At 40.3% G+C, this 26316-nt stretch overlaps 1 protein-coding gene across 1 annotated transcript in view; it reads right to left on the bottom strand.

The window, feature by feature from the left end:
* Positions 1–17744: 17744 nt before the first annotated feature.
* LOC111866481 (homeobox protein unc-4-like) overlaps positions 17745–26316 on the bottom strand; it is a 111526-nt gene continuing 102954 nt past the window's right edge. The window contains exon 3 of the mRNA XM_023855456.2: positions 17745–19442. Within this exon, the coding sequence (XP_023711224.1) occupies positions 18669–19442 (774 nt within the window). The 3' untranslated portion in view covers positions 17745–18668. The remainder of the gene's footprint in view (positions 19443–26316) is intronic.

Below are 26316 nucleotides of genomic sequence, written 5' to 3'. Positions count from 1 at the left end.
AATTATTAAGTTCTGAAGATCTAATAAATTACGGCAGCTAGCACAGAATTGTTGGAGGGAAAGGCTGGTGAATTATTTGTGTTTATTACTAGAATGTTTTATTATTTAGTGCCAATTTTAGCCGATAGAAGATGTCGCGTGGTCAGCGAAACGAATCCCCACGGCCGTTAATTTCAGTTTCCTAGACCGGAGCCTCCATTTCCTTGAAAAGCTCCTCAATCTGTGAAGTTATTCCTGAACATTCGTTACATCTCAGGAGTTACGTCATCAACTACGTCATTCCTACCGACCTCGTTGTCAAGAATGTTTAGAAAATGCAAATGAAATAGGCGATTATGAGTAACGGGAAAGAGATCAGTATTAATAATTAATAAACACTGATGGAGGAACGTTAAACTCCAAAGGGGAACCATTTCTTTTTTATCTACATTTTCTCCCCGGCATGTGCCCAACTCGAATCGCAACCAGAACACGGGCTATCCTGACAGACTTCCACGCTCCACAGAAAGTTATGCTGGGATGCTATGACAGCTTTCAGTAGGCCTATGGTGTAGTGGCTTCTTCTCGAATCATTTCAATTTCACTGAATGTGATTAAGTTTTTTATCAATTTACATTAAATATACAGTACCTAACTTATTCAGTCGAAGCGTTGTTAAAAACATACGATCTCTCTCTTTACTTACTTACTTACTTACTTACTCATTGAGCTGAGCCCTTCTTGAGGATAAACCAAATCTGTAGCCACTCAAGAATTTCCCAGCATTTTATGGAAACCGAAGGTTCATTACCCTGTTCACAAGAGCCCTTCACCGGTCCCTATCCCGAGCCAGATCAATCCAATCCATACCATCCCATCCTATCTCTCTAAGATCTATTTTAATATTGTCCACCCACCTACGTCTTGGTCTTCCCAGTGGTCTCCTTCTTTCTGGCTCTCCTACCAATATCCTATATGCATTCCTTTTCTTCCCCATTCTTGCCAACATGCCCTGCCCATCTCATCCTTCTTGACTTCATCATTCTAATTATACTTGGAGAAGAGTACAAGTTATGAAGCTCCTCATTATTAACCTAGTAAAATTAAGTTTGTCTACTAATCTGTACGACTGCTATTCTTCGAGTAACAACGGGAGAATTGACATACGTGACGATGCGTTAATTGAAAACACTAACCGATATTTCCTTTAGTTTCCGTCTCTTATGTCCCCAAATGTAAGCACCCCCCTCCCCCCCATGCGTGTTTTTAATATGGACCACGATATATGTATAGAGACAGGATCCGTTATTGTGACGTACAAAAGTAGCCGTGTTAGTTTATTTCTCTCGAGTTCAGCGTGTATGTAGGATCAAGAAGGCAGTGGAAAACTATTACGATGGCCATAGAACGCCCTCAGGCTCCAGAACGAGAGATTCGTATCTCATTGTGAAGACACAGAACTTAATCATATGGTTGGTTCGGGGTCTCCCGTGCCTTAAGTGAGCTGTTCGTCCCCTCTCCCTCCAGTCATTTGGCTTTCTGTCGTCCCCACGTCCTTTCTTTCCATAAATACATTTTCTTCACAGTCACCGCCATGAAAAGCTCAAATCTTACACATTTTCTTCTGTTTTTCATTTTTCTTCTTCTTCATGTATTGAACCAAGAAACGCACCACGTCTCGAACTGATCTCTCTTGGCTGCGAGCTGGACGACAGGGAGGTCGGAATTCGAGTCAAGATAAGGGCGAGTTTTTCTACTCTCGACGTCGGCCAGACAGGTTCTGGGGCTCACCAATCCTCCTACCCAATGTGTGCTAAAGGTTCTTTCTCCGGGAGTAAAGCGGACGGGGCGTGAAGCTGATTGCTCACTTTCAACTAGTGCCAAGGTCAAGAATATTTGGATCTATAACGCCACTCCACCATATGCCTTGATGGCGCAGTGCTTAATTAAGTACAAGGACAACTTTATATTTTACTGATCTCTTTCTTTGCCCTCCTTTTCAATCCTCTTCTTCCGAATGGTTTGTATATGCTACAAGCCGAAGGTCGCGGATTCGAATCCCGATGCGGTCATTCGAGTTTTAGATTGACCTAATCCTTTTAGCCGCACAATGGCCCTGGGGTGAACTCAGTCTCTAACAGAAATGAGTACCAGAAATCCTCCTGGGGAGTAAAGGGCGGCCGGCGCGTAAAGCTGACAACTTCACTGCCATCTGTGAGCTGATTTTCTAGAGAAATGTGGGATCCTCGACGTCTCACAACCCTATGGGCCTCCATGGCCTGTTATAGAGATGGCTTTATATCACGCCTCTAATTTCTTAATCAGATGTACTCCACGCGTGTAACGTGTGCGTACCGTTCTTATAATAAATCAATTATGTTTTCGAGTTTAATATAAAAATGAATAGCCATTTCTTTGTTCACTGATGAAATGTGTTGAGTACTCTGTTTTATACTGAATACATGGGGCAGTGTCACCGGTCACAGTGGCCGCGCGGTTTAAGACATGAACTGTCTTCGCTAGGTCGAACGCTGGGATCGCTGGTTCGAATCCCACTCGAGGCATGGATGTCTGTATCGTGTTCGTGTTGTTTGTGTGTAGGTAAAGGCCTTGCGACGGGCTGATCCCCGTCCTAGAAGTCCTACCGACTGTATATGGGATTAGGAAACTGAAAAAGCGGCCAAGGCCCAATAAAATGCTGTACAGCAATAATAATAGTGTGAGGCAGTGAGGGACTGAGGTTTTCACAACGGTGAATGTGAAGATTATGCTATGAGGTTGCGCGGTCTGAAGATATCGGTAACCGATATTACAAGGTATAGGCTGTGTTTCTCTTCACTCGTCTACCCTGAAAACGGAGGCACAAGTTTCCTGGAAACTTCAGTAGCGATGTACAAGCTTACACAGCATCAGATCCCAGAAAATATTAACCTGCATGGAACTGTTCCGTTGTCTCAAGGGCTTAATATTTTTATTGGAACAGAGGCAAAGTATAATTAAGATCAATGCATGACGATAAAAGATTTTCTGAGCTTGATAGATTTATGTAAGATTTGAGGCTTTCACGGCGGTGACTATGAAGAAAGCAGCCTTCTGGGATTTGGCACCGTGTATATGTGGTGTTAACCGACGTTTCGGAGGTCTCTTCGCTTGCGAATTTCTTATCTTTTTCCTTCTAGCTTGAATATGGAGGCGATACGTTCCTCCGAAACGTCGGTTAACACCACATATACACGGTGCCAAATCCCAGAAGACTGCTTCCTTGATAGATTTAGTTTTCGGCAAATGATAAATTTGTTTAAATTAAACTAAATTAGTTGTTTGACTGATCGGTAACTGTGAAAATTGGTCAATTTAAAAGTCTAATATCTTGACAGATGTAACATCTAGATACAAACACTTTTGTTATTCTCTACTGTACGGCTAGACCCATTTCAGAGGTCCACCCAACCTCCTATTTAATTGGTACCGGGTTCTCTTTCTCCGGAGTTAAAGCGGCCGGGGCGTGAAGCTGACCACTCACCTCCAAATAGTACCGAAGTAAAGAAAACATGAATCTATATATCCACTACCCCATACGTCTTCATGGCGTATTGCTTAATTAGTTAAACACAGGAACAATTTTACCTTTACTCTTTATGATTAGACCTATGAATACTCGTAAGTAAAAGTAAATAGGTCTTCAATATATGCGAACTGAATATATTACGACTGTAGCAAATTCTATTTTAGTGATTTTTAGTAGACACGGCCTGCATTTTTTTTCAGTGGATGACATAGGAAATACAAATATATTTGCTTTACAATACAGTGAATGATATACAACCATGACTCTCTTCACGTACCCTCGTTTTCATAATATAGGCTCATTTTCACGTGATGATGACCCTTTATGTAGGCATCCTTTCTGTTACCTAACCTAACATTTTTCATCGTGAAATAAATGTGTAAATTTAGTTGAATTTATGCTCTCCTGGAAAGAAATGCCTGCTAAGATGCTCTCAAATTATACAAAGATCGTGAAGAAAGTCGTCTTCTGGGTTTTGGTGCCGTGTATTATTCGTTTTGGCCGACGTTTCGGAGGAACGTATCAGAGCAGGTGAATGGCTTGTGAATGCAGAGAGCAGTAGCAAGCCATTCATCTGATCTGAAGATGGAGGAGATACGTTCCTCCGAAACGTCGGCCAAAACGAATAATACACGGCGCCAAAACCCAGAAGACGACTTTCTTCATAGTTATCGCCGCGAAAACCTCAAAACTTACATATACAAAGATCGTTTGGTTTTAGAATCTGACTGTTGAACTCACACTGTAAATTAGACGCGAGTATCTACTCCACATTGTATGATTCAGTGACCATCTACTTTACTGGGGGCCACGTCCAGTTGCCGTACCTGGCACAAGGTGGCAGCAGTGGGCTGCTCTTATAATAACCGGCCATAATTAAATTATCTCAGGGATCCCTCTATAATTGCAGACAGTTTCCATGAAAACGGTTTGGTGGGAGGAGTCTCATGTGCTACCCACAGTCGCCTATTTCCCTGGCGGATGCCTTGAATATGCAGGGATTTATGTTTTATAAAGTTCATTTTAATGTGAATCAGTATGTACGTATACATAAGGCTGATATTTTGTCTATAAAAAACAGAGAAGTAAAGACTTTTTCTTAGCATTTATTGAGTGCAAATTTGGGCAGATTTAATTATCTGACTATTGCCTTACACTCAGTATGTGTCATATGAAATGAATTTCATTTTTTCAGCCTGTACGTCAGAATGAACACTGGTATTGCTTTCGGAAAATGCTGTCCAATAATAACTTGTGAACCTCAATTTATTTATTCGATCCCAGATCAAGTCGTGTGGGATTTGTTGTGGAGAGAGGGGTACCGAGGCGGTGTTTTTCCCAAGCACTTTGATTTTCCTGCCGATTCGCATTCCCCCAACAGCCTGATACACATTTTTTTAATCACGCTATAATCGATGCTATAAAGCCTCATTACTAAAAGAGTCATTAAATAAAGAACTTAAAAAATACTGTTAAGTCATTACACAATTTTATGCACCTTATTCTTGGAGCTGTATCCACTCCGAAAGAGAAAAAAGGCATTAATCAATGGTAGAAATTGTCAGATAAATATAAGTAACTTCATGGATTGTCGGTCAGAGTAGCCGCGCGGTCTCAGGCACGAACTGTCTTCGCTAGCTCGGACGCTGGGATCATGGATTCGAATCCAACTCAAGGCATGTGTGTCTGTGTGTAGATAGCGACCTTGCGACGGGCTGATCCCCCGTCCAAGGAGTCCAACAAAATGTGTATAGTATTAAGAAACTGGAAACCCGACCAAGGTTCAAAGGGCTGTAGTTTCATAAAGAGGGGGGAAGAAGAGAGATGAAAGAGCAATATTAATTTGTACTTATTTACGGTTTATTTAATGACACCGTCGGTAACTTAGACTGTATAGCATAGAAGAACAGGATAATAATACTTGGTGAAAGGATCAGGAAGGAAACTTCTTACCTGCTTCAAGGTAGACTCCCTGCATTCGCCCTGGAAGGACCGAGGAACTGCAAAGAACTTGAATGAGGCAGTCGATGTCAAAGCCGGAATTCGACCCAAGTCCGATGCAGCTTTCTGACTGATAATATAAATATGCATTTTTAAGTAAAGGTGATGGTAATGTGTGGAGTGGATTTGTCTGGCTCAGGATAGAGACAAATAAGGCAGTGAAGCATCTGGTTTGTTAAAATGCGGATTATTCGCTAATTAAGCCTCATGTCGCCTTATGAGTACCGGTAGTCATCGCATCGCACACAGCTTCATGAAATCAAACATCTGTGACCAGTCAAGGGTTCCACCGTACTCGACCCATTGTGTATGTCCGTGTTCTTCGCTCCTCTGAAGGCCTATTGCTAGATAGACGGTGTGAGATTATGTGGTCCTAAGTATAAGGAGCGTCGGTCACTGTAGCCGAGCGGTCTAAGGCATGTACTGTTTTCGCTCTCTTGGAAACCGTGATCGTGGGTTCGAATCCCACTCAGGGCATGGATGTTAGGTTGTGTTTGTGCATTTTTCTATGTTTGTGTGTTTGCGTTTTTCTATGTTTGTGTACAGATAGAGGCCTTGCGACGAGCTGATCACCCGCCCAAGGAGTCCTACCGAATATGTAAGATCTAGAAAGAACCGAAGTGAACGGAGAAGTTCATGGAGGTAGGCCTAGGCCCACTGGGGCTGTAGTGCCAAAGGAAAAAAGTATAAGGAGCACCGCTAGGCAGAGGAGATCTTGTACTTATCAGTGGGTTGGTAGTTTCAGTAATAATAATGTCACAACTTAGGGGATGTGCGTGACTTAAAGACGGGTTCTGGATCGGTTGGCTGGATTCTTTGATACTTTATACACACAACTCGGGACTACAGGCAACTATACTGCTATTACTGTTTCCACACTCTACAGCACACCGTCACACACAGTAAGGTTCTCAGTCTATTATACTTTCTCCTAGTCTTTTCCTGGCAACGGATTCATAACAGTCTCACTGTCACTTCAAATCATATATGAAGTCTTCTTTGCAAAGTCTAATACATTTCTTGCCATTATTCTGCAACTACCAAATGAATTCAATTGCTCTGCTCCGAAGCTCATATCCCGGCAGGCTGGAGTGTCGAAACTCGACTCAACTTACCTCAACTGAACTCTTCTTTATAACAAATTTGCGCGGACCAAGCAGAAACCACATCCTCTCTATTGTTGGGAAGGTATGATCACAGAGACTTTGCATAGCAACGGAAGTTACTCCATTGTTGCTTGGTATCAGTTCCGGCGGTAATGTGTTTACCGAGTTGTCTAGCAAGGAACGTCTATTCTGACAATAAAGTCCACCTACTGTATGAACCAGGGTACGACATATCATATGTAGGCAGTATCACAGAAGAAATGTCCTGTGTAATTATGTTTAAAACAGGGCCGCGCCATAGCTCAAGCGGTTAGTCGCTGGCTTCCAACCGCGGCGTCCCGTGTTCAATCCCGGGTCTGGTCAAGTGGGATTTGTGGTGGACAAAGTGGAACTTGGACAGGTTTTCTGCGAGTACTTCGGTTTTTCCTGCCAATCTTCATTCCACCAATTGCTCCACAGTCACCCTCACCTATCATCTGGGGCTGGTACAATAGGCCAGAAGTGGCCGCATTACAAGGGACTTAGTCCCACCCCACTAGCAATAAACACAAATGTTTAAAACAGAATCTGGTAACTTTAATGATGACGCAATGGTCTACGTCACTAGCTGAAATTGAAGTAACCTCACTCACATAATAAATGGCGTACAGGGAGAGCAACTACTGGGAGACCTGATTGATGTTCTCATACCTAAGGGAACCATAGAAAGTAATCATTGGGACTGAAGTCATTCCTTAAAAGTATAAAGTTGGTGGGTCCGTAGTAATGGGATCTGTATTTTGTATACTCCTGTATTTGTATGCCGGTATCTGAAGCCTATAACCGCTAAAGAATAAGTGCATCTCCAAGAACTGATGTGCGAGAGAAGACGGGTGAGGTTTATTGTTACGTTTATGTTTTTTAATATCTTAATTTTCTCGCGCCCGGCGATTGGTTGCGGTTGAAACACCTGCCGTTTCGGGCTAGAATGACGTTAGTAACAGCAGGTAGGCAATTGAAAACATCAGAATGAAGATGTCATCTGCAAACTAACAGAAAATGCCTTCGAAAATATTCGAATTTTTATACAGCACGACGGAAGTTCTCGTTGTGTGTAAAATTAAAACGCCCTCACTGTTCTGTCGCTTAACAGTGCAACCGATAGGAACCTTCAAAGGAGCTGTTGTCGTTGAAAGAGTTCGCGACTTCAATGCAGGGATTCTCATTCCTCACATACCTGCCACAGCGGGAAATTAAAATTTATTAGAATTTAAATTAATTCAAAGCACGTAGAAGTTTAGTGTTGCGAAACAGCACACACACACACACGATATTGCTGCGGTAATTCATGTTGCTGAAAACACATAAACAGCACAGACATTACAATATATACAGGTACAGTATCGAGAAGAGAGAACAAACACTGCGAGTGAGGGTGCCGAAGAGAATATGTGGGTCTAAAGGGGCAGAAATGACAGAATGTTGAAGAAAGCTGAAAAATGTGGCACTTCGTAATTTGTATTATTCACAAATTATTATGTCGACAACATTAAGGACGATTATAAGGACTGGACATGTAGCACACAAGGAGATATGACTGCTTGGAAACCTCGATGCACTCGTATACATTATGCTCTACCATAAAAACATGAAGTGTAACATGTAAACTTGATTCATCTGACTCAAGACGGAGAACTGTGGGTTCCATAAAAGGCAAGAAATTTCTTCAGTGTTTAGCTGAGTAATCATCGACTTTCAAGATGGACTAATCATAAGCTTTGTTTTAAAATAATGAAGAGAATTTGTATACAATTCATATATTAATGGTGTTCCGTTAAATTTGCAATGCCTCAGTACCACCAGTAACCACCAGAGTGCTCTACCATCTAGTTGGTATGTTATAACTCTATTAAACTGCTGTCAGTTATGGTTATGAGCGGTACAGGTCTTCCGTAAAATATGCTTGCCAAGTCTTGTTTAAAAGCGTGTTAAATTCATAGTTTATAGTCTGCAGGCAACAATGCAAAAGTGGCGTACCGAACATAAATCATATATTTTATTTTTCTTCTGTAGCATGGCAGAATGCTTGAGATTACTTTAAGTTTGTGTCTGTTATATTTGCTTTTTGCTTTTATCTTGAGGGTTTCAGCTACAGTGGATAAGGGGAGCTGTAGGGCAACAATATCATCACAAAAGTAACTTGGAAAGAAAAATTATCATCAGGTGTTCACCTAATTCAGTACTGCTATGATATTACGTTAGCGTCAACAGCTGAAGCACAAGAGAACATTCCCAATTTGCTCATGCCTTACCTTGTTCGCTTGACATGAGCGAATAGCTTCAACTATCTACATAATTAATTGTCTCACTGTCTTAGAAATGCCTTGTAACAGAATCGAATAATATTTATATGATCAAGAAATTTCTTAATTTTATAGAAATTTAAAGTTCATTATCTTTATTATAAAATCGGGACGCTAGAAAAAACAGCTCTATTGATTGTGTAGACTTATAAAAATGGGAATTTCTCATTTCAATACTTTCATACTTTTCATAGTTACTAATAAAATTTGTACACTAATAACTCTAACATTGAAATGTCCACATTATTCCTTAAATACATGATCTGATCAGTAGTTGATCTGTTACGTCGAAACCCACATTGATTATCCCGAATAATTTCACTTATATAAAGTAAAAAAAGTAAAGCTATTCCTGTACCAGGCCGTGGAGGCCCATAGGGTTGTGAGATGTTGAGATTCCCACATTTTCTAGATAATCGGCTCATAGATGGCGGCAAGGACGTCAGCCCTACGCGCCGGCCGCCCGTTACCCTCCAAGAATATTCCAAGAATATTCCTGGTACTCATTTCTGTTAGAGGCTGAGTCGACCCCAGGGCCATAGTGAGGTCCTCCAATTACCCCATCGGGACTTGAACCCGCGACCTTGCGGCTTGTAGCATAGTGCCTCAACCAACTACGCTACCGCGTTCCCCTGAAAGAAAATAATACGGAGGTTTAAGTAATAATATTAACGTACTGCAGTCATTTGGCCTGCACAGACATCGAAATATAATTTATTTTTAATAATTTTTTATTTTGTGTTCACATCCGTTCAATATAATTCTCAAGATTCAAACTGAACTCGATGATATTAAATATTCAATAATATTGTGGGGAAAAAATGGACATTTGGATGGCTCAGTCGGTACAGCGACGGACTACGAGGTTGACGGCAGGTATTCGAACCTCAGCAGACGTAAGATTTTTTCTCCTATACAATGACCAGACCAATTAGTTTCAGAGCTAAGACTTGCGGATCAGATATTATCAGCTTTTCAAGAGGTTAATTGACCGAGTCGGAACCGGCAGAATTTCCTGCCTCTGCACATGGACACCTTTTCGCTTTTCAGATTATTCATGTAACCCGTAGAAACTGTATAAAATATTCGGTAAACTCTATATTGTTATGCAATATTGATAATGAAATAATAATTGGAAAGCTTATATTATACAGAATAAAAAGCGTTTTGCTGCATGCAGATATTTGTGAACGACGATAACAAATCAAAACCTAATTTGGGAGGAAATTGAACTCGGGTAATACTTGCTACCATTCAGTTCAGAACCTTTTGTCTTCTCGTCTGCTGTCCAAAAATACAAAAATCAGAATATACAAAACTATAATTTTGCCTGTGGTTCTGTATTGGTGTGAAACTTTGTCTCTGACATTAAGGAAGGACCTTAGATTGAGTGTGTTTGAGAACAGGCTGTTGAGGAGAATATTTGGACCGAAGAGAGATGGAGTGACAGGAGGTTGGAGAAAAATGCAAAATGAGGAGCTTCATACTTGTACTCTTCTCGAAGTATAATTAGAATGATCAAGTCAAAGAGGATGAGATGGTCATGGCATGTAGCACGAGTGGGGGAGACGAGGAATATATATATGATATTGGTGGGAAAGCCAGAAGGAAAGAGACCACTGGGAAGACCAAGGCGTAGGTGGGTGGACAATATTAGAATGGATCTTAGAGAGATAGAATGGGATGGTAGGGATTGGATTGATCTGGCTCAGGATAGGGACCAGTGGAGTGCTCTTGTGAACACGGTAATGAACCTTCGGGTTCCATAAAATGCCGGGAAATTCTTGAGTAGCTGCAGAATTGGCGGCTCCTCAAGAAGGGCTCTGCTCCTTGAGTAAGTTTGCTGCATGCTGCCAAGGAATCTACGCGTCTTGCTGACAATGTCTAATTAGTCTAATTGTCTGCAAACATGGCCGATAGGCGGCCTTTCAGTATACTTCGGTCTTGTGGGCCGCCATTGTTCCTTCGTTGCTGGTACGTGCTTAGCCATCTAGTGAACGGCCAACTCATACGAAAATGTATATAAATATGTCTTCCTAGGATCTCTTCTGTTTCTGGAGCAGTGGTTAATTTTGTTGTTAATATGACTGTTACCGTCGAATAGAGTTAATCTTAACGTTGTATTTGTGTATGGAAGTGAAAAATGGTGGACCTATACCTCCACTCCCCCCCCACATGATTTCACGTCACAAGTGCTTAACTAATTAAGCACACTGGTGATTTTGCTTTACCAGTAGTAGAAAGAAATAATAGGTGAATTTAATGACAATAAAATAATATCTGTATGCATGACAATGTTCCTGCTTCCACAAGCTAATGTCAGAATTTTGTGCTGCATGCTAGCCACTATTGTTGCATGCTTTGTCGACAATTTCGTTGACTCGTGAATAGGTAGACTTCCGACAAGTATGGTAGACAAATGACCTCCCGCTGTGCTGTACTCTTTTGTTTTCTTTTTGGTATTTGATGCATGCTTCCATCTGCCGATAAAAAATTAACATTACTAAACTCCACGTTTTGACACTTATCATTTGCGTCGAGTTCTTGACCTTCTTATGTTACGACTTTAGAGATACTTATCAAACAGTGGGTCGTGTATATTGTCTTCGACTGGAATGGAACGTTATTGTCCCGAAGGAATGAGAAGAGATGATTTTGTAGTTAAATGGAAATTAATGGTTTCTTTAAGGCTTGTGATGATGACTGATCCATTATAGATATTATTATTCTGTAACATTGTCCGCTGATTGCAGTATGTTTTATACACATCCACGTGACATTCAGAATTTGGTTTGTTCCTCCCCTTTCAGCTGACATTATACTCGCATAAGGAAACGTCTGTTACTAATTTTATTATCGGCCGCGCCATAGCTCAAGCGGTTAGTCGCTGGCTTCCAAGCGCGGCGGCCCGGGTTCGATTCCGGGTCTGGTCAAGTGGGATTTGTGGTGGACAAAGTGGCGCTAGGTCATGTTTTCTCCGAGTACTTCGGTTTCTCCCGCCAATTTTCATTCCACAAATTGATCCACAATCACCCTCACCTATCATCTGGGGCTGGTACAATAAGCCAGAAGTGGCCGCAGTACAAGGCCCTTAGTCCCACCCCACTAGCAATAAAAAAAGTTTATTATTTTGAAACTAGTGACAAAAATTTCACCAGTAACTATTCCAGGACTCTCAGTAGATTTATTGTTCAATAGGACCCTCCTTCAATCCAAACTATTTCCTCAAATCCAACTTTGAAGAACCGTTAATTTTCTCTAATTTGAAATATACTAGAAGAGAGACACCCCCATCTTGGGACCTTGTGCAATGAAAGCGTATTTAGAGAACAGTCTTTCAAGATTTTCCTTATATCGTAATAATTACCATCATTATCAGCAGCATAATTTACCCTTTGTAAAGGTCTGTTCCGTCTTCAAGATCTAAATTATAACTGTTAAATTCAAAAGTGATCCCTCCATATTTTATATGGGCGTCCTTGGACTCTTCTGCCTCTGGGCTTGTAATCTGAGGGTAATTTAGGAAACCTGTTTCGCTCTGCTATTTCTAGGAGCTCTAACCACTTTATTGATAATCGTTAATTCTTGAATTTATGTCAACGACTTCTAATTCCTCTTTCCTTATATTAACACACACTGAGAATTCTTGAAGTTCGTTCGAAAGATTACAGCCCCTAGGGGCCTTATTTCAGCTGCTTAAACGCGTCCCTCTTGTTTAGCTGTCGGCATTGTGATCTTCGTAATAATATGTTTGCAACCATAGGCCCTGTAATTTATAAAACATCAAAACTGTCTTTGTCTTTACGTTTCCACGGAGCTTGCATTAATATTTGAAGTTCATGCAATTAAATCTGTATTTAATTAATCTATTAGGAAATTGATTTATTTTCATTAAATACAGATTTTCACGAATTATTTTTATGTAAATTTAGACAAAGAAATATTTAATTGACTTATATATATATATAAGCATGTTAAACTTTTTTTTTACACAACAAACAAAAGGATAAGTGGAACAAATACACCAGAACAAGAAAATAAATTTAATAAACCGAAAACTTTAATAAATAGAAGAAGTACTGCACGTTAAATCTCTTTCCTGATGTTTTTGTTTCGAAACTTTTATTTCACGGTTCTGTTTTTTTTATTCCTGTTGTATTTGTATGTCTGCACTCTTACGTAATCGATAACATCAAATTAATTTTTTAGAATAAATAATGATGTATTAATTAGAATAATCAAGTCAAGGAGGATGAGGTGGGCAGGGAATGTAGCATGAATGTGGGCACGAGGAATGCGTATAGGATATTGGTGTGAAAGCCAGAAGGAAAGAGACCACTGGGAAGACCAAGGCATAGGTGGGTGGACAATATTAACATTGATCATAGAGAAATATGATGGAATGGTATTGATTGGATTGATCTGGTTCACGATAGGAACCAGTAAAGGTCTCTTGTGAACACGATAAAGTATATTCGGGTTTCATAAACTGCCGGGGAATTCTTCAGTGGGTGCAGAATTGGATTCTGCTTAGGAAGGGCTCAGCTCCATAAGTAAGTAAGTAAGTATTAAATAAAAACCGAAAGAACCAAAAAGAAATGATACCATACGCGGTGTATCGATTATTGCTTCGACCATAATCGCGGTAAATCGAAATACGTGTTCTGGAAGTTCGGAAATTACTGACACTCATTGTGAGTTACTTCCTAAATCGAAATGTACCAAACACTGGGAAACAATGAAATGCTCCTACTTTACTGGGCTTCGGCTGGGACCAGAAATAACGTTTAGTACGTATGAGATTTTACTAAATACTTGAAATCTACAATGTGTTGTTTTGAATTTAAGTAGTTTTCGTCTCATTTCTGTGTATCATATTCACCTTATGTTCTCCTCGTCCCCGAAACAAATTGTTTGTGCATTGTGATCGTTTGTGATATTGAAAATTTGTTTTGTTATATCTGTAATAAACTTTCTAACATTGATAATGTCATGTGCATTAGTGACTATAGACGGAGTTTGGATTGCTGAATAGATTTATTGAAAGCTTACAGGGCGTAACTACAAATAACTATAGCACTATTGCTGATTTCCACATTACAAATCACTCAACATTAAGTCTTCACTTGATAACAGCTCGCAACAATGGCTATTCCTTTGCCGTGTCTTCATTAGACTATTCTGGTAACGAATATTGGCAATGGAGATTCTTCAGCTCCCGTTGTCGGCTGATTAACACTCCAAGGCCGAAACCTCAACTCAACTGACCTAACACTGGACTTGGATTGGACTCCTACAGCTACCAGCTTCGGAATTCGATTCTGTTCACTGCGCCATTTCCTAGCAGTGGACGTCCAATTGTTCCTCGCGTTTGCTTCTGCAGGAATGTGTTTGACCATCTGTTGCTTAGCAATGAGTATACAAACCACAATATTTTAACCTACGTATTTAAAGTGTTTGTTAATACTGAATATTATTTTAGCTGTCAAAATATTTCCTTGGCTTTCTAGTTGATATTTCTATGTTACCGGTAACATTCTGTGGTTCCAGAATGTGATGCCGTGTAGTTCTGTCCTACAAATGGAAGCAGCGGTCAGTAAGCATTCACCAGACTACATGGAAGGGACCCAACTGAGTAGGTGTTTTCACCTGAGGAAGGAAACAAATCTAGTTTCCGAAACGTTGTCTTTTCTACTTTCTAGAATACCGGACGATGGGAAAAGTCCAAAAACTCAGTAATTCCGACCGTTTGAAGACCTTTTTACATTGTCCTTACTGAGTTTTCCAGGGCACGCTGTAGCGTAGTTGGTTGAGGCATTATGCTACAGGCCGGAAGGTCGCGGGTTCAAGTCCCGATGATGTCATTGGACTTTTTTCAATTGACCTAATTCTTCCAGCCGCACTATGGCCCTGGATTGGACTCAGCCTCTAACAGAAATGAGTACCAGGAATATTCTTGATATATTCTTTGGTGGTAAAGGGCGGCCGGCGCGTAGGGCTGACAACCTTACCGCCATCTGTGAGCCGATTGTGTAGAGATAATGTGGGAACCTCGAGTTCTCACAAACCTATGGGCCTCCACGGCCTGTTACAGGGATACATTTACTTATTTTTTTCTGAGTTTTCCATCAAATGTTTCACCTGTGTCTCACAAATCTACTGATGTCTGCCATTTTCTGGGCCATACTGCATTGTCCTAACATGTGTACATTTCATAATCTCAATAATTTCAAATCATTCAGCAATTTTTAACTTGCTGATTTTTTTAGTTTGTAGTTTAGAGACAATCGCAACGCACGAGGAAGGGAATAATTTTAAGTTTCTATCTGTCTGGATCGTAACTTCAATATTAATATGGAACAGTGCAGTTACACGTGAAATGTATGACCGACATTCAATTCAGGTAACAGTTCTGGCGAATTGAAGTACTTGATAATGGACGATTGGGGCCCAAAACTCCGTGGCCTGTAGTCCACAAGTAGACTATACCTACCGACCGTACGACCGCCGCTTGTCGGCGAAGTTAGTGCCAACTTTAGCGGACAGAGGGTTGGGGCCGAAACATGTAAAAAGTGAAAATTCTAAGGAATAAAGTGGTTGCATGGTTGATGAAACCGTAATATAAATGTTCTACGTGAATGTTCTATCTTTCCTTCTTGTGTTTGGAGTGAGATGTCGTAATGGCGTGTCGCATCCCATGTACGCAGCACGTAACTAGTTCAGAATTTCAGTATTGAGTTGTTCTGTTGTTACTCGCAACGACAATATACAACATGTACAAAACACTGTCTTGAGTAGTTATTGGTCACTCGTGCTGAAGTGCTGAAATTCTTCGGTGATTGCTTCCGGTATTCAAGAATTCTGTCACTATTCAGGATTTCTGACTGGTCTGGCATCTGTCCCTGATGACTCCAAACTGATGTACTCTTTAAAATGTTCGCCGTAGGTAGATCTGCTTCTAAGACGGTCGGTTTTTAACTTCTTTCTGTTTATTGGAGTGATAATGACCGCCTCTGTGGTCTAGTGGTCAGAGTTCCTGTCTATAGATCCGGAGGTCTCGGGTTCGACTCCCGGCGCTACCAGATTTTCTGAAAACGGGGTCCACTCAGCCTCGTGAGGATAATTGAGAAGTAATTTGAATGGAAAAATAGCGGCTCCGGTCTACAAAACCGAAATTAACGGCCGTAGGGATTCGTAGCCCTGACCACGTGACATTCTCTATCAGCTAAAGTTGGCACTAAATTTGCCTGGCTTCCATTTTTATATTATTGATGATGGGGAATATCCACACGTTGCCCTCTACGTGAGCTTCCCGAAAATTTAATTTCTTGGCACAAAAATTAATTACACTATGACCGATATTTATTTGTAAATAAGGATTCCAGGCTACAGAAATCTAAAGATGAGTAATTATCTCAGGAAACACTTTTATTTACTTACATTGCAGCTGAAATGCTGTAATATGAAACCTAATGTAAATTAAATTAGGGAGGTAAGTAAATTAAATATAGTGTTTGCATTTGGGGTAGAATATATTTAAATATTTCTTGATTCTAAATCCATTAAATCTAATATAGTACATCAAAATTTCTTATTATTACATTTTTTTGCCATTTCATTCTGAAAAGTTCTTTGAATAAGTCTTAATAATCTGCTGTAACTACTGGAAGAGATTATTGCAAAATATTTTGTCATCAACATTAATTTTATCAGAAGTGTTAATTATATTATTATACAATGATCTATAAAGTGATATTGCGTTATTGCTTCGCGTTTGTGTTCCCGAATCATTTTATTTACCTTCTATTTTACAGTTTACTTTTTACTACAACATTTGTTTTGATTTTTATAAATTAAAGAAAACAAATATTTCAAAGACATTTGACAATAATATGCAATGTTCTGTTCGTTATCACGTTTGTCAACAGATGTTTAATTTGACAGACAGCAATTGTTTCTTTGCTTCATTTATGTTCACTTGTATCTTAGTTTCAACTGAAGAGTAAAATAACCCTAACGTGCATAACGTTTCCTGAAATGATTCACAGGAAACACTGCGCAACAGAGGAATATAAATGCGAAGGAAAAGGGACGAGTTCAGTGTTTCGAAACAAAGTTACACTTTATCGTTCAGAATTCTGATTGGGTTATTCAAATATCAATCAAAATCTTATTTGTGGAAGTATAAGTGTGACTAGATACTGAGAAATGATTCATATGGAAAACAAGTCGAAAACAAGTGTTTTCTGTATTATAACTTCAAGAGAGACAACAGGAACAAGGACATTTAAAATTATTTTGGTAGAATTTAACTTTAAAATGACGGTCTCAAAATATACCCATAGACATACTTGGTCCGTTGTTGCCAGATATTACGAATAAGAAGTGTCCTAGAATTCAATAAATTAATATTTTAATACCAGATCAGTTTATGAAAGTAGTGTAATTGTAAACGGTATTTACGTTTATAATAAATCTTATCTAAAACTGAATTACAGACTAGTAACCCTTAATGGGCGATTCTCCATTCTGTGCACAGATGACTAACACACTCAATAGATACATTCCACGGTCGAATTGCGTAAGCAGGTAGAGCCATGCATTATATCACTGTTTCGGACTCTAATAGGGCTAAGAAGATGGAGAATTTCCATCGATATGTAAAATAAAAATTGAAACAAATTAAGAAGAANCAGATTTCTTATATTTTTTCTTCCACCCTGAAGATGGAGGCGATCCGTTCCTCTGAAACGTCGGTTAAAATCACATATACACGATGCCAAATCTTAGAAGACTGCTTTCTTCTAATTTCAATACATTTAAGGAAAAGTCAAATTTATCTCCAATTCATGTAGTTTAACGTTGAATAATGTAGGTAAGGCATGTGAACAAGCAATGGCCAAAATCATCCGTCTTAAGAAAAATGCTTACCAAGTTCAACCAATGTAAATATCCTAAGGAAAACGGGTGGGTCTTTCTCTTTTGCAGAGAAGAGTACCACGTTTCTGAGTGCTAACTTCGGAGTAACTTTCAAGTCTGGACTTTTTCGAGGGAATAATCCATGATACTTTTAGAAACAGAATAAATCTGAGATGGATTTAATGTTAAAGATTCTAACAATGGAAATGAGCACTGACATCAAGTTCCAGTGTATGTGAAATGTCATATCCCTTCATGTATAAAATTTTTGGCAAAAAATACGATGCCAAATTGTAAAGTTCCGTATTTAGCCTCAAATACGTACTACATCCTTTGGACAAGTGAGGCAAAATTTTTCGAAGAACTTGTATATTTCTTATTACACCCACCCCCTCTTCGGTGTTTCTGCCGTATTTCTCGTTAATGTGTTTAAAATTAGGAAAAATTTAAGTTTATAGCCCCAATTAAACTTCTGTGATTTAAAAATGGTAAATATTAAATATGTTTGTTATTTATATACATCATAAAGGGTTTTATAATTAGCGTTTTATTTTGTCTCGAAGGCATACTATTTAGTCACGACAATAACGTAACTATTGTATTGATTATGTTTACGAAATTTCCTTTTCATATTTCATATATCATAATTTATTACTATTTAATATTATTTCAGAACCGAACTCGCCACTTTCATTTGTTGTGTACAAAAAGAAAATAAAACACATAAATATTCCGGCAAAACCGTTACTTGAATCACAAGTTCGTTGTTAAATCACCAGGTGTCTCCCTCATCGTACGGCTGTGATTCGTGTTATTTTCGGTCATTACAGTTGCAGAATGCTCCGTTCTTGAGAGCAGAGATTCTATACTGAAAGGATTTAATCTTCTCTGTTTGTTATTATCATTACTGTTGCACTTATTAACAGTCGAGAGATCGATTGTTGGAGTGGTCGAATTTTGTTGATGTCTGTAATGTTCAAATGATAATTCTGACCTCTTCACCACTCTCAGACGATCACCAAACTCTTCTTCATCCCTAGCGGTTGATGACGGTGAAACAGTTACAAAACTAACCGGTCCTGAATCACTTTTTCTAGACGAATTGTCATCACCTTCACTGTCGCTATCATCCCCAACGACGTCTATCTCTATATCCCTAGCAGCAGAACTGTTAGTGTTGCTGCAGCAGCTTGAAGAGTCATTGTTGTTGTTGTTCAGAACAGATGTCTGTTGAGAAGACGACTGTTGGACCCTAGAGGCTACTTTCTTTCCCTGTTGCTGCTCCCACTCTCGCCTCAAGGTAGCCATGTCGACTGCTATTCCCTTTGCCGCCAGTTTGCGCTGCTGTCGCTGCAGTGACTTCATGAGTTTCTTCTCGCGTCGCTCTCGCTCCTTCCGCAGCAGCTCCTCCTCCGGGATAGGCTCCCCGCTGCACGTCTGCGGGTGTGCGTTGTGCGCAGGGCGCCCTGGCCCTTTCTTCGTGTGTTCCTTCTTCCGCCACTTGGCGCGCCGGTTCTGGAACCAAACCTGCAACACACAGGCAGCACATGTAACTCGAGGGCCCCTGAACATATTGTCTTGCTCCCTTCTAATTACAGACTAGCTCCCACTTCCCCTCACGCCCTCCGTCATCCTGAAGGAACAAAACTGTATTTTCAGATGGAATCTCTGTAAGTCGAAGAGAACTTTTTATTTCGTGCAGCGACACTGTGTCTCTTAGGACACAAGAGTAGTCCAGTGGTGTCTTTAACGTAAGATTCTCGCACTTATGGACGAATGAGACTATTGTCTGTATAAAACATCTCTGAGGGCACCTCACGCAGCAACTATACAACCTAATGGAAGGAAGTTCATATGTGTTCAATGATACCTCCAGTAGAGTGATTTGGGTCTTCATTTTATGTTTAGAATAGAATTTAGCGATACTAATTTCTAATGATTTCATAATGATATATATATAACTACATGATCATGACAAATATTCAGATGCGTCAGAGTCAGTGTCAGATTTACTTCACGACTGGCGGTTTACAGCCAATCAATTCATTTTGACGGCAAACCCCTTGAGACTCACGACCGGAGAATTTTTACAACTGAATACGTGCTCTTATAGTCCTTACGTAACATCCTATCAGACGAGACGATGTGTGTGTAGATTGCAACTGCTGCTGACTCTCGTCAGTGCAGTCATTCTTATGTTCGGATTTCGCGGACTCGTGACCACATTTTACTGTCTCAAATTCGAGGCTCTACCAACCTTAAGGGACAGGTCCCCGTATTTATATCCCCAGGAACAGGGTGGCCCAGTTATACACCCAGGCACTTAGTTCCCTTTTCGTCATCTATGATTCGCAGGGCCACGGTGGAGGCATTCGAACCGGTCTCCACACGGGATTTCAGATGAGTTTTAGGTGCAGCATAATTAAAGAGATCTCTCTTCTGGGATATAAGGCAGTGTAGCCCTGTGAAAGTCAACTAAGGTTTTGGAAGAACATGACACCTTCACCCTTAAGGGTCGAAGAGTATTATTATTTTTATTACTAGTTGAGTGGGACTAAGTCCCTTGTACTGCGGCCGCTTCTGGCCTATTGTACCAGCTCCAGATGATAGGTGAGGGTGATTGTGGAGCAATTTGTGGAATGAAGATTGGCAGGGGAAACCGAAGTACTCCGAGAAAACCTGCCCCAGCGTCACTTTGTCCACCACAAATCCCACTTGAGACCGGGGATCGAACCCGGGCCGCCGCGATGGGAAGCCAGGGACTAAGCGCTTGAGCTATGGCGCGGCCTAGGGTCGAAGAGTAAGTCGAGCAAGAGTTCAGCGTGAAGCAGACAGCACGCAGAACTTCATGCTGATTATCTTTATATCTAGTGCCATTAGTCTGTTAAGTTGTCACAATCGACCAGAATTTTCTGACTGCTTCTCGCTGGTTAGTTGTTCGCTCAACTCCACAATTTTGGGTCGTCATATTTTTTTTTTCAAAATACAATATATTGGTTGACTTTCATGAGATACAGGGCGCTATAACCCAGATAATAGACTTCTTCATGTCCACCGCTGTGAGTGATTTAAATCCAAAGCAGTTCATTTAACTTTTTTTCTATTCAAGATACAGACACGCCTGCTTTTGTAAATTGAAATCAAATACGTAAGAAAAGCATTGAACCGGTTTACGTAGCTGCAACTAGCGTTACTTACGACGCAGTTGCGTGGAGAATTTACACGCAAATGATCGGCCCACTGCAACGGGAGAAGTGTCTTTGGCCTCAGCCGAAGATTGCAAACAAGAACCAAAAACCACAGTTTATACTTATTAGCTTTTAAATGAACTATTTTAACTTATGTCTTGAGATATTTTGTGACAAAAAAGAAGACATCCGCGGATTCCCCTCTTCCGTCAAGGTCTGCTAATCGGTTGATACAAAAATACAGAAATTTGCGAAATAACAAGGTAAAATATGGCGGTCCTTTTCTGAGTGATGGCGCCATGTAAATCCTTATTATGTCCAGTGCCATTTCGCTGAAGGTCGCTGTTTCGAGTCCCAATAATGTGGATTTTTCAGTTTGCCTAATCCTTCCAACTGCACTATGGACCTGGGGTCGACTCAGCCTCTAACAGAAATGAGTACCAGGAATATTCTTGGGGTAAAAGGTGGTCGGCGAGTAGGGCTGACAACCTTACCGCCATCTGTGAGCTGATTGTCTAGAAAATGTAGGAGCCTTGACGTCTCACAACCCCATGGGCCTTCACGGCCTGTTACAGGGATGGCTTTTATTTCTTTACCATTTCGACCTGAAGATAGAGACATTGAAGGTTATAAATAAGTCGACAGTACATCTAGATCAATATGGCTTCGTCATCCTAAATCATGATCTGCTCAGTAGTTGATTTGTTACATCGAAACCCACATTGATTATCTCCAATAATTTCACTTATATAAAGTAAAAAAGTAAAGGTATCCCTTAACAGGCCGTGAAGGCTCATAGGGTTGTGAGACGTTGAGATTCCCACATTTCCTAGACAATCGGCTCAAAAATGGAGGCCGCCCTTTGCCAACAAAGAAGATTCCAAGAATATCTCTGGTACTCATTTCTGTTAGAGGCTGAGTCGACCCCAGCGCCATAGTGCGGCTGGAAGAATTAGGTCAATTGAAAAAAAAATCCAGTGACCTCATCGGGACTTGAACACGCGACATTCTGGCTTGAAGCATAGTACCTCAACCAACTACGCTATCGTGTGTCCCCAATATATAGATTTAAACTGGAAACAATAATATTCGATTATTTTTTTTATAAAGTTGATAGCAGTGATATCCCTCGATAATTACTACAGTCAGTTTTATCACCCTTCTTGTGAACTGGTACAATAATAGACTCCTTCCACTGATCAGGCAATTCTTTCTTATTCCAAATAAAATTAATAAGTTTATGGATCTCAGAAAACACAGACATAAGTATTTAAAATCATGAGACACTGAGTGTAGGCAAAATTATATATTTTTGTAGAGCTATTTTTATCCGTAAATAACTAGGAAACACAGCAAGTATACTGGTGCATGGATTGAGAAACACCGCTTTCTTTCCAATGCCTACTCGCCCCATTTCAACTGCACACTCATAAATCATCATTCGTTTGCGTGTCTTAAGCAAATTATTGCTCATAGAGTCATATGAACGTCTAGAAATTGGGTAAAATCCTTGCTCGAATAGGCCTACATTTTGTGTGTCCGCTTAACATTCATTCTACTATAGGCTACACAAGTTGACTGGCGAAATAGAAACAGCATTCTGAAGTGCCTACACTGCTTTCGATGAAGATCCTTTTATTGCTTTTTTACTGCTTCAGATCTAACGCTGATGATGATCATGATCATATAGGCCTCTCTGAAGTTACGAAGTTGACCTCATTAGTTGGTCACATTCGGTCACAGGTAATATTTATCTTAAATGTTCTTTAACTCAAAATCTAATCTATTTTATTTATTTTCAGATGTTTTTTCCCCCTTGGCACTACAGCCCCAGTGGGTCTAGGCCTACCTCCATGAACTTCTCCGTTCACTTCGGTTTTTTCTAGATCTTACACATTCGGTAGGACTCCTTGGGCGGGTGATCAGCTCGTCGCAAGGCCTCTACCTGTACACGAACACAGAAAAACCGACACACACAAATTAACATCCATGCCCTGAGTGGGATTCGAACCCACGATCCCGGTTTCCAAGCGAGTGAAAACAGTACATGCCTTAGACCGCTCGGCTACTGTGACCGGCTTTCAGATGTTTACTTATTTGAATTTGATGATTATGATGATAATGATGACGTATATGATGACAGCGCCTCTCATTACTTACTGAGACAGTCGGAGTATTTGATTATGCCTTGGAACATAAAGTTAAATTAATTATTTCTCTAATTTAGAAGTAAATTTTCATAAAGCTTAAATTTATGTTGCTTTAGATTTGATGAAGATGATTATGATTATGATATGTTCGTTATGTTTTAGTAACTGAAAAGCATACTAACAACATACGTCGTGAATTCTTGGACTGCTTCAGATTTGATGTTGATGATGATGATTTCGTGATTACCTATCCGTAGTTAAGAAAACAAAAGGGAATAAAAAGTGAAAAGGTAGAAGGATAATTTGGAAATATTTCCTAGGCAACCCCTGCTTGCTTTAGCCTGCAGGCACAAAGGCAAATTGCTAGCTTAGGTTACCATGACTATAGTAATTTTCCCCTAACAATTCAATCTTCTGCCGATGTCTCACTCAATAGCCCTGGAGAAATTTGTTTGAGGTTTTCTGACAGCCACCTTCTTCTCCCTCTAGAAGTCTCTACTTGCCAGGGATGTCCAAATACAGCCGTTTAATGAAATTAACTCAACAGAAGAAGCGGGATAGCTCAGTCTGTATAGCAGCTGGCTACAAAATGGACGACCAAGGGAGTCGGAGTTCGAGTCCCGGTGTGGTCAATAATTTTCTATTCTCAACGTCGTCCGGACCGGATCAGGGTCAACCCAACCTCATATCTAATGTATACGGTGAGTAAAATAACCGGGGCATGAAACTGACCACACATCTCCAGCTAGTGCTGAGGTAAAAATATTTGGATCTATACATCCACTCCCCCCTAAGCCTTCATAGCGTAGTGTTTAATCAGTTAATCACAAGGACAACTTCATCTTTTATTGTATAGAGAATTCTTCGAGTAGCTGGTTGTTACTTGGTTATTTTCATAAAATCTGATATTTCATAACGAATATTGGTCCCCATCGTCGGTCAGACCGAGCCAGTTCAGATCAGGCATCGATTTTGATGTTCTTCTGTCACTTGCAGTTAGATCTCTCAAGTTGCTTCAGCCTGTGTCATTTTCCGATTAAAATCTTCTGTACGAACTGCACATCACACGTTGTTCAGTGGTGAGTTCTCTATACGACGAAAATATAAACCGAACTTATGGGTTATGTTCGGCCACATTTGACGAGAGAGGCGTCTGGCTCTTCGGCCTGAGTCCTCCCGCGCTCGCAAATATATTTTTTGTACATTTATATAGTCACTTACTACATGCATAAGCATTCAGCAGTGTGAGGCCGTCATATCCGTTACACTGCCATCAGAAAGCCACCGGCTCGATCAGTTTGAAATCTTAAATGATTTATGTCTATAGTAGCCGTTGTATATCCACATCGACATACCAGTGCCGTGTTAACCTCGCATAACATATGAAGTTACATGAATATTAGGCCGCGCCATAGCTCAAGGGGTTAGTCGCTGGCTTCCCACCGCGGCGACCCGGGTTCGATCCCGGGGTCTGGTCAAGTGGGATTTATGATGGACAAAGTGGCACTGAGGCAGATTTTCTCCGAGTACTTCGGTTTCCCCTGCCAATCTTCATTCCACCAATTGCTCCACAATCACCCTCACCTATCATCTGGGGCTGGTATAATAGGCCAGAAGTGGCCTCAGTACAAGGGACTTAGTCCCACTCCTCTAGCAAAAAAAAAAAAGAATGTACGTGAATATTTCATCGGATCCGTTAGAATTTTGATTTTGATGTGCTGGGGCTTAATTCCCTGGTCTTACGTTTCGGCACCCAACTTATATTATTATTCCTATGGCTCAGAACTGATCTATTATACTGTCATGTAGTATGTGTGTGACTATAGACGGGGTTTGCATTGGATACTGGATTTATTGACCACTTGTATTAAAACTCGGAACTACAAGTGATTACAGCGTCACCCCTAATCTCCAAAATTCACAAATCACCACACCCGCTAAGCATTTTGTAGATTGCTGTGTCTTCACTAGCCGTTCCCTGGCAACGGCTTCTAACAATGGAGACTCTTCAGCTTCGCGCTCTCAAGTCCTGTCTTTACAGATTCCCGCACAGGACCGACTGACTCTCAAAAAGATAAATTACATTGAGATTGATGATCAGTCAGCAAGTAAGTTTTGGTGTCGAGCCCCATCTGGGGCTCATGACCATATACGTATTTATTACTGTTTGATAGTTATGGTTTTGTTTTTGTGGGGTTCCCTCTCTGATGAGAGGACGGGTCTGTCTTCTGTATATGCTGCTGGTCTTGTCAGCGCAGTCTTTCTCTCCCTTGAGTTTTTCAAAAAAAAGTCTGCAGAAATAAATTCAGCCAGAAAGTGTGTACAGCCGGTCATACAGTCATGCTTCTAACATATTCCTATAATGTATGTCTACTCCCTCCATCTAATTATGCTTTACTTCCTAAGTAGTCACATCAGAGAAGAGTTGTATCATCTGGGAAATAACACCTTGTAACTCGCCTAAAAGTAACCGAACTTCTGACGCTTATTTCGCCTCCATCTTCAGAGTCGAAGAATAAGTCAAGAAAAAGGAAATATATTCCTTTTAAACGCCAGCTTACTTTCTACAGATCACGAGTAGCTATATCCCACAAGATATAGGTGTTTATAGCGATCGCTGTGAGGTTTCTCATTTGTTATTAAACAGGCGAACTTGGTCTCGTCAGGAAAGTTAATTTATTCTTGACCTCCGGAATATGAAGTGGCCACGAACGAGCATGCTTCTGTGCAGACATGAATACAAATTATATTGGCGTTACTATTCACACTGATTTGAGTTAATTACGTCAATCAATCTGGGCTTGTTCTAGCGTAAGTTACATAATGCTATATAAAAAAATTGAGAACTGTTTCCTGCACGTGTGTTTGACGTATATAAACATCTTGGGAGTGTTAGTTGGTTTAAAGTTTATTGTAGGGGATTTATTTCTCTCCGTTCTCTGAGGTCATTTCTGTGTGACGGAATTAGCGGAGTCTACTAACAGATAGAATTATTTTATATAATTAAGGAGAATATTTTCAGATGTGTGAAATGGTTATAATGGTGTGAATGGTTATTATGAC

Source organism: Cryptotermes secundus, unplaced genomic scaffold, assembly GCF_002891405.2.
Source record: "Cryptotermes secundus unplaced genomic scaffold, Csec_1.0 scaffold375, whole genome shotgun sequence".
NCBI classification, from domain to species: domain Eukaryota; kingdom Metazoa; phylum Arthropoda; class Insecta; order Blattodea; family Kalotermitidae; genus Cryptotermes; species Cryptotermes secundus.
Note: the sequence above shows the minus strand (reverse complement) of the source record. Positions and strands in the feature narration are given on the sequence as shown.